The sequence below is a fragment of the Anser brachyrhynchus genome (assembly GCF_964034855.1).
Source record: "Anser brachyrhynchus genome assembly, chromosome: 5".
In the NCBI taxonomy this organism is placed as follows: domain Eukaryota; kingdom Metazoa; phylum Chordata; class Aves; order Anseriformes; family Anatidae; genus Anser; species Anser brachyrhynchus.
Window position 1 is genome coordinate 53,666,083 of NC_137699.1, and position 19,238 is coordinate 53,685,320.

General features: G+C 44.5%; 1 protein-coding gene across 7 annotated transcripts in view; it reads left to right on the top strand.

The window, feature by feature from the left end:
* The window catches only part of EVL (Enah/Vasp-like), a 146,761-nt gene that overhangs the window by 59,083 nt on the left and 68,440 nt on the right, over positions 1 to 19,238 (top strand). The window contains exon 1 of one of the 7 annotated variants that reach the window (XM_080593206.1): positions 11,021 to 11,200. The exons of 5 other annotated variants lie outside the window; for them this stretch is intronic. In XM_080593206.1, the coding sequence (XP_080449332.1) occupies positions 11,190 to 11,200 (11 nt within the window). In that variant the 5' untranslated portion in view covers positions 11,021 to 11,189. Of the gene's footprint in view, positions 1 to 11,020; positions 11,201 to 18,017; positions 18,193 to 19,238 lie in introns of those variants that run through there. One more of the 7 variants, XM_080593209.1, reaches the window with a different exon arrangement.

The following is a 19,238-nucleotide window of genomic DNA, read 5'->3' on the forward strand; positions in this document are numbered from 1 at the left end:
GGCTGGATCTGAAAGGGGTCCTGGAGGGCAGTGTTTTATCCATTAAGCTGTAACTGCCTAACCTGAACACGCAGCCCAGGAGACGACTCAGAGCCCCGCCTGATCTGCATGCTGTGTGCACTCGGGGGACCTGGTTTCAGCCGAGCAAACAGCGCCGTGACGCTGCCCAGCTGGGCACGCACCGACTGGGAGGTCACCGAGAGACCCTGCTGCGAGATCACCGCGGCTCCTGCCGGGGTCTGCGCTCGGGGAGCTTCAGAAGTCTTTTTTTTTTACTTAACAAATTAATCATAATAGAGCTTTGGGTGCTGATTTCCCCATCCCTCTTGGGGTTGGGATGATGACTGCTGCACCTCGACGAGGAATGTGCCTTTTGATCCCACCCGTGGCTGGTAGCAGAGAGGCTAGGCTGCCTTCCCGACCTCTGCCACGGGGAAGCCGTGGTGCAGGCGGCACCTCGCTGCAGCCCAGGGACCCCCGGCCACCTCCTCTGAGCCCTCCTGAAGGTGTTACCTGGGGAGGTGGTGGGGCTTTGGGGATCAGTCGTGCTCCAAGAGGCCCTACCAGCAAAGCAAAGTACTGCTGTAACTCTCCTCATTCTCTGCCTTCACCTCTCCTTTCTGCAGTTGGTTGACTTGGGAGTGATTTTCAGTTCTCCTTTTTAGTGTTTTTTTTTTCTTTTTTCTCAAAACACTGTGTCAGTTATGCAAAGGAACAGCTCTAAACATTTCCGTGCTGCTATAATAAAAGCAGCGTGTTATTGTGAAAGGCACATCTCAACATCACGGGCTGGGTAACACCCCCGTCCCTATAATGGCTCAAGGGCTAAACTTTTATCTTTAACTCTGAGTGGGAGAGGTTATCTTCTGACAAGTCTGTCTGAAGTGCTGACAAACAAGCTATGTGTTTCAGGCAGTAAAAAATACCAGAGACCTATAAAGTTATACTTTTGAAATAAGCCTGTAATTCCTGGTAGGAAGGAGGGGACAGGGCAGGCAATGTAGGAGCTATAAGGAACTTACACCCTGCCTGTAACTGTGTTTGCTGCCATTTACCCGGTGTGGATTTGAAGTCAAAGGAATTTATATGGTCTTCTTTACAGCTCAGCACCACAGAGTAGCTGAGTCTTTCATTTCTCATGGCTATTCAGAGGTGATTTTGGTTTTTTATTCTTCTTAATCAAAGTTAACTTGGGGAAGACTCATTTCATGCCCCTTCTTTTTAAATCATGATAATTTTCCACATTGGCAGAAGGACTTTTAAATTCCTAGTGTGCAATTTTGGAAATTTAACTGAAAATTGCTTTGCCTTAGGTCCTTGATTATTTTTTTCCTCAACAATTTTCCAGTCATGATGCATTTCACTCTGCTGGACACTGTAGCTCAGTAGAAATAAGGGATGCTGCTTCACCAAACTGTGGCATTTTGCTGGACCCGTTTCCTCTGGGCCTCAGGTATAGGGTCTGTGTTCATTGCCCTAGAAGACGACAAATGTCTCCCAAGTAGGGTGTGGGCACCCAAGGGGCTGCACAAGACAATCCACCAGGGTATGGGAAGGAAATATTAGACCTTTGGTAGTACACGTATGTAGTTTATAAATAAATACGTATTGGTGATGCGTGCTCAGAAATTTTTAGTGATAGAGGTGTGCATTCGAAAATGTTTGCAGATCACTAACCCAGTGACTTTTTAGCTCAACTTGTAAGAACTGAGGAAGGATCTTGGTCAACTCTGATTTGTAAAAGTTGTCACAAGCCACAGGAACTTCTTCCCCGTGTTGTGAACGCAGGTAATTTCATGACAGCTCCAAAGACTGCAAGATTGATGATGATCCTTCGTGGTCCAAATGCATCCTTTATGATAGCTTTCCAACCTTTTTGTGCCTTCAGGTTCTGTTGTTACTAGGGATTGCTTTCATAAGATTTAATGAAATCAGCTACAGGGTACGTGTAGCCAAAATGCTTAAATTTCCTGCCTGAAGTGCTTTTGCTAAAAGGTTGGTCCTGGGTACTATTACATATAAACATCCATGGTGAAATGAGGTAAGGGTGGGTTTTGGGGAAGAAGGGTACAAATCATGGGTAAACAGGAATACTTCTGCCGTTACTGGAAGTAGTCCCTGATGTCCTCTTTGGTGTCTTGTGCTTTGCAAGCAACGTGCAGCTTTGATTTAGAAAAATAGATAGTCATCTTGCAAAATCCCAAACATCGCATGCAAAGAAGTCTGGGGAGCAAATGTGCTCGGGGATCCTGTTTCAGTTTTGGCACTCATCAAATATTTTTTTCTGCCAGGCAATGGCGACAAATCTGGGCCAAGAAATAATGGAAGGAGGGAAGGGCTTGTGGGGAGGGCTGCCAGGATCATTTTTGTTTTTGTCAAGTACTGTCAGTAGTTTTGGACAAGGGATTTGCTTATAGCACATCTCCATTTGCTATCTCTCCTTGTGTTTTTTACTAAAAATAATCTGAAAATGGCTCTTATTGTGAAATTTAGGAAAAAAAAACAACAAACACATCTGATTCCAGCGTGTAAATGTGAGTACAGCTTACTTACACTGGGTGTTGGTTTACACCCACCTCGAAGATGGCTGTACGTTTCCCAGGAAGGAAAGCTACAAATGATCAGGTAATGCGCACTGTTCCTCTAAATGAAGATCATTAGTCTAAATACACACCATGACTCAGTTTGACAGACTTTGTGCCCAGGTGTAATCTGTCATTCCTCCTAGCTGAAGCACATCCAAAAACATTGACGCCACTTTCATTGCCCATCAGTATCAGGGTGAGCATTGGATTGAGGCGAGGCTTCAGCAGTCCAGTAGCGTTTACCTTGTTTTACTGCTTGACCAGTGACACAGATGATAAAAAGGATGTTTCTGCTTCAGCTGAAATTGCTAACGGGAGTTTTTCCATCAGCTCCGGGAAGGATGGAGCAGGTATCAAGTCATGCAAAACTAGCTCAGTGTACTGTTAAATAAGGGATTATTGTAAGAGCTACTGTAAGAGATGCAAAAGGTGGGAGGAATATGGATGCTCTGCTGTTGTTACAGTAGAGATCTTCCCTGTGCCTCTGCTCTGCAGTGCTTTACATAGCCATGAAAGATTTGGTGGGCTGACGTGACGATGCTGCGTGTGCCCATTCCTCACCTTCAGGACTTCTCCTGCAAGGTGAAGTTTCCCCATGTTCAACGTGCCCTATTCTGAGAAGCACAAATACCTCAGCAAATGCCACTGGAGCACATCCTTCTTCCCTAGGCAGTAGGGAGCACCAGCTCCTGCAGCCACCCTGCAAAGCACAGCCCTTGCTGTGCTGTTGTGCTTTTGGCCTGGCTTTAAGGGGCAGTGTTGGTGGTTTAAAAAGTGCTTTCCCAATGCACATCAAATGTTCTTGGTCTGGCAAGACAACCGTCAGGCAGGCACAGGGTTTCAGAGAACTGCAAGCAATAAAAATAGAGTTAAATGCCATTTCTGATCACTTTTTGTCTACTTCTTCAGTCTCTTAACCAGAAGGCAGCTGTTTTGCCGTGCCTCCTCTGCACTCCAGTGTCCCTTATCTTCACGCCTGCTAGGCTGAATCTCACAAAACCACGTGCCTCTAAAACACCTCCGATAAAAGTGCTTCCACTGCGTTGTGGTGCCAACAACACACTATAGGGCCGCCTCATGGTGCACATATCTTATCTGCGCAGTGAGACGTGGTGTTCGAGGTACGTGGCTTCGTGGTGAATAGCACTGAGAAGCAAAGAAGGTTAGTGCTAGAAAGGAGCAAATGCAGATTTTGAGCAAGAAGCTACTCATCTCTTTGAGACAATTGTAAAGCTGGTATTTTCTGTTTCAAATCCCAAACCCAGGAACTTATGTGACTTCCCCATGGATTAGGAGCTATGAAAAATAATGCATGTAGTTCACTTGACTGCTGATTACAGCTGCTGAAAACACTTGTAATTAACCTGTTTACTAAAGTAAAAGGAAGAATGCAAGCTGAAAGTGAAAACACATCTGCTGTGGAGCCAATGTTGGGAGATAACATAAGCTTGGTGACATAAATAAGAGAATGTTTTTCAACTGACACCTTGAGTAAGTTTACATAGACATTCAGACCATTGCTAATGGCTCTTTAGAGCAAGGCCATTGCTTTGCTTTAACATAAAAACGTTATGTGTAAAAGCTGAGTACACCTCCTGAGATCTGCAGGACAGAACAGGGTTTAAAATCATCTATGCTCTTCAATTCCCAGGCTCCGCTTGGAAAAGGCAGGAGATGCTGGGCCTCGCGTGAGGCTGCTGATGGGAGCGGGGACTTTGCTGCTGGAGCAGCTCTGGCTGGCGTGGCGGGCTGTAAGCGTGGAGCTGCCCCGTGCCTGCAGCGGGGAGATGCCCATGCTGGTGGCTGCAGGGAGGTTACTGACCTGGGAGGGGTAAAAGACACGGACCTCTGCACCACTGGCAGGCATGAAACAACGTAGAAATGTTTGTCTAATAAGGACTGTAAAATGTCCCAGGCACTCAGGACTCTTAAGTACTTTCATACTTTAATGGAATTTTTTTTTTCTGCCAAACTTTGATCATATTAAATAAATTTCTCATGATATCATAACGCTCCATTTGTTATAAATGTGCTGATTTGCGGATGTGCAATTAGCTGACTCAAGCAAAAAAGCACTATAGATATCCTGTGTGTGAAGTGGCAGTTTATTTCTCTCCATCTGGTCTATAACTTGTTCCATGCTGCTTAACGTGGGGTCTGGGCGTACTGCCCATTGCTCATCGCCGTTTATAGAGAAGAAAATTGAAGGCAGCCACAGAGTTAATTCTTTGCAATGTGGTTATTTTGTTCATGCAATACCTAAGGTGTTCTCATCAGGCAAATTAGGCAGTCCGCTTGTGAGCAGGTGAGTCCTGACTGTTCCCTCTGCAGAGGAGGAGATGAAATTATCTTAGAAAAGGGCACTGTGTGACTGAGTCAGGGTCATCCCAGAAAGAAAAAATATGGGTCCCCATAGCTCACATGACTAAGGTCCTTTAAGAGATCGGATATGTGTTGTTGGTTTTTGTTGCCCTTCCCTTCCCTTCCCTTCCCTTCCCTTCCCTTCCCTTCCCTTCCCTTCCCTTCCCTTCCCTTCCCTTCCCTTCCCTTCCCTTCCCTTCCCTTCCCTTCCCTTCCCTTCCCTTCCCTTCCCTTCCCTTCCCTTCCCTTCCCTTCCCTTCCCTTCCCTTCCCTTCCCTTCCCTTCCCTTCCCTTCCCTTCCCTTCCCTTCCCTTCCCTTCCCTTCCCTTCCCTTCCCTTCCCTTCCCTTCCCTTCCCTTCCCTTCCCTTCCCTTCCCTTCCCTTCCCTTCCCTTCCCTTCCCTTCCCTTCCCTTCCCTTCCCTTCCCTTCCCAGTTTATTTATCACTGCTTGGATGGATCTTTATCAAGGGCTAGGTCTTGTCCCTTCTGAGTCCATGGCCAAACTTCCTTGGCCTCAGTGATGGGATTACTTCCTAAGCTAGTAGTCTTGAGAAGACTTTCATTCATAAAAAATGCTCAGTGCACTAATAAGTGTTTTGCTGTCACAATAGAAGTTAGCACCTTACTTCATTGCACATTTTTTACCCCTGTAATACAAAATAAGTATCTTCTACTCTCTTTAGTATCTCTTCTGGCTCTTCAAAATGAGTGAAGAGTGTGAAAATAGAGGTTTGAGAGATTAATAGCATTTGTTAACATACAGGGTTAAACTTTTTGAGGACAAAGATTTTTTTTTTGTCTCATCAGCACGTTTAGCAGTTGCAAATCCCAGTGTGTGAGGAAATGTCGCATTCAAAAACTATTAGCAGCTGTAAAATTAGTTTTGCAAATCTGAGTGTATTGCTGCATATTTTATCTGCTGCTATTTATCATTTCTACATATATTCATGCAATTTTCTTGTAGTTTATGAAATTTGGGCGTGCGGTTTCAGCGTGAGCTTTCAGATTTCTTAATGATGAACTTATTAAATGAAATGGCATTGCCATATGCAACTTCTGATTTTTTTGCATGATAATGAGCTGCCTTATTGGAGTAACACTGAATTAAAAACAAGAGATATATATGTACGAAGAGTTCTTTGGAAGGTGTGATGTATGTGTTTATTAAGAACAAATATTTTCATCATGTCTGCATTCAAATAGCTTTTAGATGGTTATGACTGTAATAGGCTTTCTCGAGTATACAGCCAAGCGTAGTATATCCCACGGTGCGTCTTCTTTTCATTCTTAAAAAATGAGCTGGGTTTTTCGTTTGGCTGTGAGTCATTTTGAGGCAGAGACACTCACCTTTCTGTGTGCAGACTGCAGCTCCAAGAACTGAAAACGCATAACGTTACTGTCACATGCCACTGCGTTTGGTAACGGAGCTCTCCAGAAGGAAGCGCGCGCGGTATTTAGCCATCTTCGGCATATGAAAGCCAGCAGACGTGCCGCTCGAAAGCCTATGGGAATATTCACATCACTGCAGCTAAAGCCTTGCTTCTGTGTTCAGGAATCCTCTTCTTCTCACCCAGATCTCAACACATGACTGAAATAATCTGTTTATCCAGCATCCAGTCCTTCGTGAGGACCAGATGGGAATCAGCTACTGGGTCCTATTTGCCATTCCTATTTGCCGTCCCAAAGCGCTGTTCCCTCCTAAGCACTCTTTCTAGTCCGAGGCATTTTAGCAATGCAGACGGGTGATTAGAGGCACTTCTGCTGGAATGCATGCTGTAGTGCTTAGTGAAATTAATTTGGCTTATGACAGGGCACTGAGGGGCAGAGCTGGGCTTTGTCCGGCTCGCTGTCATTGTCTCCTGGCGTGACTTTGGAGCTGTCCGCAGTGCCCTGCTCCTGGCTGTGCTTTGGGCACGCTCAGCGCCAGCAGAAGCTGGGGGACGCAAGGGTGGGGAGGGCTGGGAGTTTCCAGGTGTGCTCAGTGATGCTCGTGGTCAGGACAACCAAATCTTTGAAAGCAGATTATTCTAGGTCAGGAGCTAGCTGATGTTATTGTATTGCCTGCAATTTCCACTTGGTTCAGCAGGAAAACTATTCTGACAACTAAATGCTGTCTTCTTCCCCAAAAATCAGTGACTTCATCTATCCCAGACACATTAAAGAGAAATAAAAATGCTGCTCAGAGCTTTCCTTGGTCTGTCATCCTGCACCCATCTGCCTAGTAGAATGGAGCAAGCATGGCCAGTCTGGGCAATTGAATTAGCAGTTTGAGGCCATAATTTATTTGGAGATGCATCTTTTAGGTTGTGTCAGAATCACAGAGCCACGGAATGGCTGAGGTTGGCGGGGCCTTGTGGAGGGCACCTCGTCTGACCCCTGCTCAAGCAGGGCCACCCAGAGCAGGCTGCCCAGGACCACGTCCAGATGGCTTTTGGAGGTCTCCAAGGAGGAGACTGCACAACCTACTCAGTCAACCCGTGCCAGTGCTCCGTCACCTGCACAGTAAAGTGCTTCCTAGTGTTTAGATGTGTTCCAGTTTGAGCCCACAGCCTCAGTTCCTTCACTGAAGAGCCTGGCTCTGTCCTCTTTGCACCCTCCCAATGTATTTATATGCATGGATAAGATCTCCCCCAGCTTCCTCTTCTCCAGGCTGAGCACCCGCAGCTCCCTCAGCCTGCCCTCGCAGGAGAGGTGCTCCAGTCCCTTCAGCATCTTGGCAGCCCTCCATTGGACTCTGTCCAGTATGCCCAGGTCTCTCTTAACCTGCCGGCAGTACATTGCCTCACGCAGCCAAGAATCCCATCAGCCTTCTTAGCGGCAAGGGCACGTCGCTGACTCACGTTCATCTCGGTGCCAGCCAGGACCCCTGGGTCCTCTCTGCAGAGCTGCTCTCCAGCTGGGTGGCCCAGCACGTCCTGGTGCCTGGGGTTGTTCCTCCCCAGGTGCAGGGCGCTCGGCTTCTCCTTGTTGGACTTCATGAGGTTCCTGTCATTCTTTTCTAATTCACACAGTAAAGTACTGTTTACACAAACTCAGCAATAATAGTCTAAGCAATGTATGAGCTGTACAGAAAAAGTGCCAATTGACTCCAAGTAAAGCCAAGTTTTAAATTGATGAAAAGCAGGAGTTTTCGAATGGGACAGAAGTGCTCAGAAACCTCAGTGCTCAGATCTCAAAGGAGAAAGGCAAAGTATCAGGTAAATGGCAGCCAAATTGAAATCTCAGTGAAAGTGATAATGTTTTGTTAAGCAGAAAAAGACAGAGAAAAGAGAAAAGAGAAACGAGAGGAGAGAGAAGAGAAGAGAAGAGAAGAGAAGAGAAGAGAAGAGAAGAGAAGAGAAGAGAAGAGAAGAGAAGAGAAGAGAAGAGAAGAGAAGAGAAGAGAAGAGAAGAGAAGAGAAGAGAAGAGAAGAGAAGAGAAGAGAAGAGAAGAGAAGAGAAGAGAAGAGAAGAGAAGAGAAGAGAAGAGAAGAGAAGAGAAGAGAAGAGAAGAGAAGAGAAGAGAAGAGAAGAGAAGAGAAGAGAAGAGAAGAGAAAGAACCACAAAACAAAAACAGCTGTAAAAAGCTCTTCTTGTATGTCAGTGATAACTTTTTCTTGTTGGGTTGCAACCTTCCCCTTCAGCTGAAAACCACCCCCCCCCACACACACACCCTGTCATATGGAGATTTACTGCAGAGGGATGTGAAGCTGCCTTTCAATGGGCAGTGCAATAGCCATGGTGAGACTGAGCACATTTTCACCCCTGTGTTTTAGCTGGGTGATGCCTCACCGGTAGTTTCCACATCTCTTCCAGGTGGACAATGAAAGCATCTTTTATAATGGGAAAGCAGTGAACATAAAAGCACTCTGCTCCTCTGCTCAGGCAGAACCGTGCAGAAGCATTTATGGTTCTGGTGGATCTTGCCCACAGATAGTTGAGCCTATCTGCTAGACCCCTCTGCTCCTGCTGTGTTAGGCAGGGATCGCAGGTTATTCACCCATGTGTGGCCCTCTGAAACTGCTGCCAGGACGTGAGGGATTTGTCGTCTCCTGGGGACCGGTCTCCTCGTGGCTCTGGAGGATCTGAGCTGCCAGCACATCGCATAGCCCCACAGGAGAATTATTTTCTTGAGCAATCACAGAATCATAGAGTGTAGGTTAACAAGTGATACTGAGGTAAAGGACGGTGCTAATCCCCTTGTGAATGGCAGTAACCAACTTCTGTCATAGCTGAAGAAATACTTTTCTTCTGGTGTCTTCTGGCTCACCCGTATCTCCTTTCTCTTCCTTTCTGTGTGCTCTCCAGGCAGGGGTGCTTGTGCTGACCTGGGCTAAGGAGGAGCAGTTGGGAGCCCTGAGTATCCAGTGTTTGTGTTCTGCAGTTGTTTGCCTTTTGTATTTGCATTGTGCGTGTTTGTGTAGTCACAGATAGCAGCTGACGTATTTACACACGGTAAGAGAGCGCGTGAGCCCGCTGACAAAAAGCAGAAGTTCATGTGGAAATCGGGAGAAAACCCCAGCCGCTTCTACCTGCAACAAGAACACCGCAGGGCCCGTCCAGCTCTCCCTGCCCTTTGCCTTGCACTCGTTCTCCCTCTGCTGTTAATCTGCTCAGGTCAGAACGCACCCATAGCCTGGGGCCACGCTGGGGAGGCTACAGAGTGTTTGCAGGGTGTCTGTGTTCACCAGGTTGCCAAAGCGAGGAATGGGGAGAAAAAGGAAGCCAAGAAGAAGGATCTGCCTCAAAGACCTGCCACCTCCGAGAGGCAGCCCATCAAAACCGCTGCAGGTTTACCCTAGGAGAGGTAGTGCTCAAGTATGAACTAGACTTCCCAGGACCTAAAATACTTTTATTTTTGCTGCAGAGCTGCAGAGCTGCAGAGCAGGTAAACCAGGGACTGCAGAGATAGCCAGGGGGGTGGAAGCTCCTGCAGGGCTGTCTTGCTGCAGACACATGCAAACACATACGTGGGCAGCTCCTGGCAGGATGGAGATAAAGGCTTGCAACCTCCCAGGGGCCTCCTGCAGGCACTCTGTGGTGATGGAGATTGTGGTGATGGAAAGCCCAGCTAGCTGATCCAAAGCAGTTCTCCCAGCCACTGGTGAGAGGAGGAGGGCACATGTGCTTACATAGCCAGTGGAGCAAACTTTGTCCCGTTTTTGTCCCTTTTTCTTTTCTTTTTTCTTTTTCTTTTTCTTTTTCTTTTTCTTTTTCTTTTTCTTTTTCTTTTTCTTTTTCTTTTTCTTTTTCTTTTTCTCTTCTTTCTTTTTCTTTTTCTTTTTCTTTTTCTTTTTCTTTTTCTTTTTCTTTTTCTTTTTCTTTTCCTTTTTCTTTTTCTTTTTCTTTTTCTTTTTCTTTTTCTTTTTCTTTTTCTTTTTCTTTTTCTTTTTCTTTTTCTTTTTCTTTTCTTTTTTTTTTCTTTCTTTTTCTTTTTCTTTTTCTTTTTCTTTTTCTTTTTCTTTTTCTTTTTCTTTTTCTTTTTCTTTTTCTTTTTCTTTTTCTTTTTCTTTTTCTTTTTCTTTTTCTTTTTCTTTTTCTTTTTCTTTTTCTTTTTCTTTTTCTTTTTCTTTTTCTTTTTCTTTTTCTTTTTCTTTTTCTTTTTCTTTTTCTTTTTCTTTTTCTTTTTCTTTTTCTTTTTCTTTTTCTTTTTCTTTTTCTTTTTCTTTTTCTTTTTCTTTTTCTTTTTCTTTTTCTTTTTCTTTTTCTTTTTCTTTTTCTTTTTCTTTTTCTTTTTCTTTTTCTTTTTCTTTTTCTTTTTCTTTTTCTTTTTCTTTTTCTTTTTCTTTTTCTTTTTCTTTTTCTTTTTTTTCTTTTTCTTTTTCTTTTTCTTTTTCTTTTTCTTTTTCTTTTCTTTTTCTTTTTCTTTCTTTTCTTGGAGAGCGAACCTGTGCCTTGAGAAAACAATGACATGTTTTTAATAACTCTGCCACCAATGAGGAAAAGGTGGTGCATCTAATCTTACTCTATATTGTTTGCGTTTTTGTTCAGTAAATCAGCTGAAAGAAGTAATACATTTTTTCTTTAAAGTCCCTTCCCCGCCCCTGCCAAGCAAGTAAGTGTTACTTCCTGCCCTTTTGCTCTCATGATAACGCTTCCATTTCCTGTTTTGGGTTTAAGCCTTCATGTAGGCTCCCGGGTTGTCTTCCTGCCAAATTTGTGTTCGGCCGTGTAATCAGGTGAAATACCCTATTTGGGTGTAAGGGCACGTGCCAGATTCAAGTGTCTGTTCCTCCGGGATTACCTGACCAAGTCTTCCTCAATGGCGAGCACGTAAGTACCTGGGATCGGTGCTCTCGATGGCAGTGAGCTCAATGAATGGGGTTAATGGGACTGGATGGAAAGGAAAGCGTGTGAGTCGTTGTAGTGCAGGAGCTCTGCGTTCTGGTTGTAGCCTCACAGGCTAATTTATACTTTTGTAAAATGATAATTAAGGTTTTATGGTGATGCTACATGAATATGCATCTCCTGGCAGTGAGGGAGAAGCGAGCCACGCTCATCCCCAATCTGACACCACTGGCTCCAGAGGAGCTGTCGCGGGTTTATTTGCATTTCTGTGGGGATTGAAGAGAAACCAAAGCTACGCAATGCCAACTTTAATGAAGGACCTTTATGTTGATTTGCTGTATGCACGCATGAGTCTGCCTCTCCTGATTATTAGTTATGATTACAATCCTTAAAAGCCTTTGTTTAAAGTATTGTTCTACCAAAGTATGCATACGGCTGGCCAGTGAGTGAGAGATTTAGTCACGGATTTTCACTTGACAGTTTAGTCTTGGGTTTTGCATGATGTTTATTTTATGGATTAGTTACTTCTTCTTTTTATTTCTGTAATTCAGTGGTGAAGGGAAATGGTTTATATTAATAGCAACCTGATCTAGTAAAGTTACTTTTTTACTGTTTTTGTCTGAGTGTGTTTATAGATTACTTGGGTTCACTGTGTTTCCCCACGGCACTTGCTTGATACTTATTTTTAGGAACTTCTAAACATTGGCTTGACATTTATTTTTAGGAACTCCCAAAGTTTATCTTCAAGGTGGCATGCGATACCAGAAAGCAAACCGCACTTCATTGCAGAAAGAGATGTGTGAATTGAGGCATGAAGGGAGCGGTGGAGTGGGGTTTCTCCATTAGGAGACAGCAGTGCCCCTGCCTTGCTGGACGTGGCTCTGGGCATCCGGCTGCCTCGCAGTGATGCCACTTCTCTGAATCACTACACTTCCGCTATGAAGTGCCTTTTGCACAGCGGTTATTTTAAAACTCTTTGTGTTTTTTTTTAATTGTTGAGTTGAGATACTGACGACTGGAGTTCCCCTTAGAATCATGTTGTTTCTTATGGTTCGGTTTGCAGAACATACCAGAAAATGAGAGGTTAAAATTAACTCCACCACGTAGCATCAAAATCTCAGCACTGTAAGCTAAGCAGATGTGCCAGCTTACAAGAGAACAAATCTGCAGCCAGTCCACCAGCCCTAAATCTCCCCTGACTGGCAGATCTGTTCTTTAAGTGTAACAGCGGACACTGAGAGGTCACAACTCGGCATGAACTTTCACAGGTGGTGCTGCAGGACCGAGCTGTTGTGCAATGACAGGCCCATGTGAAACGTCCCCTCCGCCGCGTTATCTTTCTGCATGTTATTTATTTATTTTTTTTCTACTTACTTACGTCTCCCATGATCTAGAGCACTGAGGGCTGACAGAAGGACCTCCCAGTTTCTCTGGTCATGCCAGGATTGCACGGACATTCCCATGTAACTCATCTCCCAAAATCCTGGCCTCGCATGAGATGTGAGCGCCTCATAAGCTGTTTCTTGGTTTCCATCTGAAGTGTCTGTGGTGGATGCCGGCAGTGGTTACTGGAGATGGCAATTCCCGTGGGGTATGCCAGTAGAGAAAGGGGGAATTCGAAATGTCTTCATTGCTAGCAGAAGGAAGAGTAGCTCTTAAATACTACTCCTTCTGGAAACAAGTGCTGGTGTTCTTGTGTCCTTATTCTTGTTAATGCTGTAGGTACCATTATATCAATTTCCTGCTCTCTAAAATACGTATTTATCTCCCAGGCATGTCATGACTCGCTATTTAGGGTCCTTTTGAGAGCTGCTTGTGAAGGAGGCTTTGTACATGCTCGATTTTCTTATAATTATTTAATACTAAACTATTTAGATGTCAGAGTTTAACAGTGGAGAAAGGTGACGGCTAGGCACCTGCAGCAGATGCTCAGCGCAAACAGCTTATCTCCCTCTGGTGATGCAGCCACAGCACCAAAGGCAGGTCTTCCACATGCAAGCTGAGCAGGAGACCAAAAAGCAGCAGCTCCTGTGGGAACTGGACTTTGCTTGGGGCTGGTCAGGGCAAGGGCTGCGCTGCCAGGGAGGTCTCGGCACCGGCAGGCAGCCAGGAGGGAGTGCGAACCGAGGGCTCCTGACTGCTGGGTCCGTGGGTTCGTTTTTCAAGGGGTCCCAGGAAACGAGACTCAGAAAAGCAGTTGTCAGCCCGCCCCTCCATCACCCACACCGTGTTATATATGGAACTGGGACCGCTATTTATCTGAGTGCCTGCTAGAAAATATTCAGACATCTGCATGTCACAGTGGATCCAAACCACCTCTCTGTACGTGAAGTCCCTCTGGGTTGGTGCTGTCCTTTAGTGTGATCAGTGGCTAAGTGCTCCTGGCTCACTGTGAAGTTTCGCTGTGTTGCTGAGGAAATAAATGAGTTCCTCACTGCTCCGGGACAGAGGTGGGATGAAGGGTGGTGGCATAGGGTGTCCTGCGGTTTGGTTGCAGAGGGAAGTAAACTTGGAAAAGGAGGTCCCGAATGGACTCACAAGAGTGACTGACGTGGTGTTGCGGAAATGAGGGTCCCAACGAGAAATGGGGTCACAGGCAGAGCCAGCAGGTTTTAGCTGCAGTGAGCTCAGACCTCAGGTAATGGTGTATATAAGCCTGAGTGACCTGACGGGCTGGTGTTGAGAGGGTGCCCTGTGGTTTTTGTTCTCTAAATCCAGTCACTAGTCAGAAATGCCCACCCATTTCTACAAAGATACCTGCTGAAACACTTTTCCTGCTTCCAAACCATCATTTTATTTGTTGCAGTGAAATCAGTTAAAGTCTGTTCAGCAGATAAGTCCAGCAGAGTTTGCAGCACACTTTAAATGCTGCAGGACCCTGACTTGTAGCTTGCTAATTCTGAGGTTAACAGATACTTATCACACAGACCGCACGTCTCCATGTACAGGATTTTTTATTTAAGTTAGCTATTTTAAAGCTAACATTGAGATATTTCTGTCAGCTTCTTAAATCAGCATCAGCATCTGTTTCTTGTGTGTTAAGCTTAACCACACGACTCTTAACTTTCTGTAGTCGGACTCAGTGGACGAGTGAGAGGTGTTAAAGGGCTTGTGAGTCACCTTGCACGTTTTGTGTGCTGCGGTTTGGTGAGGTAGGAGAGGGCTTGGGCAAAGCAGTATTAACGATTTCTGGCACCAATAAGGATGATTAGATCAGTCCAAAATAATTTAAAATGATTAATTATTTAAAGAAGAGGGGGTGGGTGGGATTGGATGGGAAATGGAAATTAAAAATAAGGTAAATGATTGCAAAAGTAGCTGTTTGCATTTCCTAAGAATATCAGAAGACAGCTTGCTTGAAAGAGAGAGAACTTGAACAGCTTGAAACGTGGTAGGTTGGTAATAGGTTCAAAGCGTCATTGCTTGATTTCTGTTAGGGGAGCTTTCACAACTTATGCCAAGTGAATTTCTGCCCCAAGGAAACAGTTCTTCTATAAATACAAAGAATAGTAGGAGTCTTCTGGTCCAGCCAGCATGCTGGAGTAGAGCCCACAGAATTGGGTGTTAAACCCTGCAGTTGGTTGGTTGCCATCAGTTTATTACACTTTTTTGAGAGCATGATTCAGTGATCCTCCAAAAGTTGTCCTGTATTGCCATGGCTCTAGAAGAAGGTGTTTTAACCCCCCCCGGACAGGTAACCCCTGGGTGGGCTGGTGCTGCCAGGGTTCAGGGTACGGCTGGGGCAACCTCGTGCAGTGGTGGTCTCTCCCTGGATCATGGGTCAGAGGTGGGCACAGCAGCTCAGGACCACTCTGCACAAGTTGTATCCACAAGAGGATGCCTTGTAAGCAGAGGTGGTCAATGTGGCAGCAGCACAGCTTGGACTCTCATGTTTTTCTCAGTCTGGGATGGCAGAGACAAGTGCTAGAGACCCTTCAGAGCCTCTGCCGAAGACTTGCTGTCAACCATTTGGTTTACTCCCTTTTTCCTGTTTATGGTGGTTCTTTTTTGATTCAGTTCTGAACTTTTTGATTTTATATTTGAATAGCCTCCTGGCCTAGGCAAAGTGAAGACTTTTCCTCCAGCCTTGGCTCCCCCTCTCCCAACTTCCACAGTCATTTCTGTCATTTTGTTCCCCACTATTTTTCCTCTTCCTGTTTAATTACTTCAAGTCATCCAGGTTATGGCAAGAAGCTCCATTAAGGATAATTCACAAAAATGCAGATATTTTCCTCAAGTCTTATCTTATCCATACTCCTTTGTGGTTCTTTTTTGGCTACGATTCCTTGTTAATCATAAATGTACAAAAAACGAGGAAGAAGAGGGCTATAATCTCCAGTTCTGCAAAGAGGGAAGAGGAGAGACATCTGTGGACAAAGCCACCTTCATTGCAACACTGGCTTGGGGTGCAGCCTCCTAGAGCTACCCCTAACTGCTCTGAAATGTCTGTGTGCCTTGAATGGTACTTTAAAGCTGGAAGTGACTCATTTGGGGACTGCTGCTGACACTAACTAATAAAGCAAGGAGGATACCGCAAATCTGCATTGCCAGTCCAAGCATGCTAAACGATGCAACTTTTACCCTTTTCACATGTAATTGCCTATGGCAGAAACCCAGATGGCTAAGTCTGCTTGCATGTTGATGTAACATAAAAAATCAATAAGAGAATTTGTAATATTTGGAATGGTATGTGAAATTTGATGAATCATTTGCAAGACTTACCCATTTTTTGGTAACTTATGTGTATTCTTAGGAAAATAAGGCAAGTTCTAGAAGCTACAGTCGTGACTTGGTGTATAAATGCTGATACATGCCAGACACTTCTCATAGAGAAGGAATTTGACTATGTACAACAGTATGTCTGAAACTCTATTTATTACTTGTTATGTGTAGCTGACATAAGTATCAATGGTATCACAAAAAATAACAGAATTTTTTGCTTGAATCTTGTGAAACCAATGTTGCTTGGTTTACGTTTAAAATAATGCAGTCCACAGAGTGCAACACAAAGGTTCTCACTGACCTTCATAAGAGTTGGAGTGAACATTTTCTGGATGGTTTTCAGGGAAGCTCCTTAAAGCAGCAGTGGGACAATTGTGTTTTTCGTGGGGAAGATGAGACTTCAGGCATAAAGAGTTACACCTCCACTTAGGGTGAGACAGCAAGCTAGCAATGGGTCCCCGGAGGCATTTTAGGTTTTGAAAGATTGATGAAGTGCTTTGCAGGAAAGGATTCCCCTTGTGCTGTACTTGTTTTATGTACCTTTCTGTTATTTCACTGGAGGCCAGATAACAGGCTTAATCCTGTTGCCATTTAAATGAATGATGAAAAATGTCCATTGACTGCAGGGAGAGCAGGAATTGAGCTTGATGTGTTGCTTTATGTTACAGTAACAATTAGTTGTCATGCATTAAATATTTCTCCTGGGGTCTGTATTTCTGTCATGGGGTTTAGAAGGTGTTTTTGCTGCCGTTCTTAATGGCAGCAAACTCTGAAGGCAAAGTCTCTGCACGTGTTGGAATATCGATATGGCGTGACAAATGCCACAGTAAGGCCCTCATGTCTGTATGGTTAGGTGCATTTTCTGTAAGTATGGATAATTCAATTAATTTATGGCAATAAAGCTGCCAAGGAGCCCTTGGCAATTTGTGGGTTCCGAAGTTCACATGCAGGCACCATAGGGTCCCAGACTTGCTCTGATGAAACCAGTGGCACGCTCTCGCTTACTTTAGAACAGCCTTGTAGTGACCAGCAAGGCTTGAGGAGAAGGATCTGGTGTCAGGCCAGCTGAGAGTGACCCTCCGGGGACAGAGATTTTTGGGAGCCTGCAGGCTCACTGGGCAGGGCCTCGTCATGGCCCTTGGCCCTGGTGCTCTCCACCGGCCCTGGAGCTGGAGGTGGCATGAGCCCCCCTGTAGCACAGGCCAGTGGGCACCATCTAGCCACAGTACCACACAGGATATTATTTTTAGCCATTCCACTTCCACAGGGCAATGATAATCCAGTGTACTTGCCTATGTGCTGCTTCATTTCTCTCTCTTTCCTCCCCACCTGTGGAACCCAGGCAGAATGCCATTCCTGCCTCTCTGAGGCTCTTGCACCAGCTGCAGGATTAGGCAGGCTGCAGCAAGTTCGAATCCCAGCTGGTAGTGTCAGATGTATGCAGAAGCTGCCACATGACGTTCGTTTACCTTTAAAAAAGTGATATTGAGGTATTTTCTGTGTAAGTACACCAGTGAAGGTGCAGATCTTCTCCAGGCATCTCACACAGCACAGCATCAGCAAATGGTGGATGAGCTTGTTCTTATAAGTCTGAAGAATCAAAATACAACGTTTAGTCTTGCGGATCTGAGTATGTTACAGACCACTGCTGTTCCCATGTTTTTACGTAATAAAAATACACTTTGGTCTGAATTTTCTTAGCTCAGTCTTTCTGGAGATGTCTGCCAGCGTCATTGCTCCCTCTGTAAACCCTGTGAAGAGTTTTCAGGCTCTTGCCCACAACCTGGAGGAGGTCTGTGAACTGCTTGGAGGCTGTGAGAGGTGACTAATGCGACGAGCCAAAATGTCAGTGGGCTTTAATTCACACTGGGGTATGCGTCTGCCTTGGGAATCTTTTTGAGAGCCATGGATCAGAAAAGATTGAAAAATTGCTGCTGTTATCTACCCAGATCCTCTTAATACTTAGCGTGCTCCCTTTCATTAAAATGATGACAGTGATGGGGTTGGGTTTGCAACAGTTGGTATCATTTACAAGTGGTGTCACCTGGCGCGGTGGCAGGGCAGTAATATGGTTCAGTACCACCCGAGAGCTTCTTCTGTGTTCATCTGACTGAAACCGAGGCGTTGCTGAGAGAAAAATCAAGACAAAGAACTGTACGCAAGAGGGGGGAAAAGGGATTTGTGTGCAAAGTGGATTACCACTTGATAGGGCATTGCTGAAAAGTATTTAATACAGCTTGGGCTGAAGAGGGGAGGTATGCATTAATATATATAGTTCTGAAGTTAATAGGGTGGCCACAAACTTAAAATTTTTGCAGGAGGTAAATCCTAAGAGTTTTATTTAAGCCTAACATGCAGTTGTTGAAAAAGACTTATGTTCAAAGATCTCAGTTCTCCAAAATTTGGAGGGGTCATTTTTATTTTGTGTGAGGAATTCTTATTTCCTCTGTTATAAGAAAAGTGGCTGGGATTTTCGGAGAGCAGGAATTTGAAATCCTGACTGCCATTCCAAAAATGCCACCAGTGGTAACTGTAAAGCACTATGACCTGTATTGAGTCGTCACCTCAGCAGTACTTGCCGGTGGTATTTCTTTCATGTGAAAAATGTACTTTACCGTTGATCTAGTATATATGTCACTAGTGCACAAGCAAGAGGTAAAGAAATGATGAATTTCTGTGAGGCCACAGAACCTGTAAATTAATGCTCTGTTAATAATGGTTATCTGCTTTAACCCTGAAATGAAGAAATCTATGGAGTCCCCATTTTCTTTGCTGTCAGGGTGAAGGCACCTGTGTGTTTTGCACCGCATATTCTGGGATGTCTGAGTGCGTCACCGGCTCTGAGCATTAGGCGTTAGCTGGATTAACGTAATTGATTTCTTCAGTTTACCTAACGTGGCTTTTGGTTCAAGGTCTGCTTGCTTCCAGTTTTAAATGTGTAACTCAGCTTTGCATGTCATGTTTATTTTGTCAAGAAGCTGTAAAATATTAGTCAGTTTTCATGCAAATGTGAATGGCTTCGCTTGCCAATAGGTACATAAAATAAATAGAGCATTCATACTCTTGGACAGTTTTCATAAAATGTGTGCGCTACCAGTTATTCCTCGGGGCATAATATTTCTATATAAAATAGATCATCAGTTCAGCAGCATACTGGAGTTTTTTAAGTGTAGAAACACATACGTGCAAGCTTTAATTTAACAGGCAGATTATATTCAAAGGATTAGCAGATTTATTATAAAATGTATTTTAAGTGGTTCTGATAATTTCTGTTGTTTTGTTTGAGGTGTTTTTGGTAGTA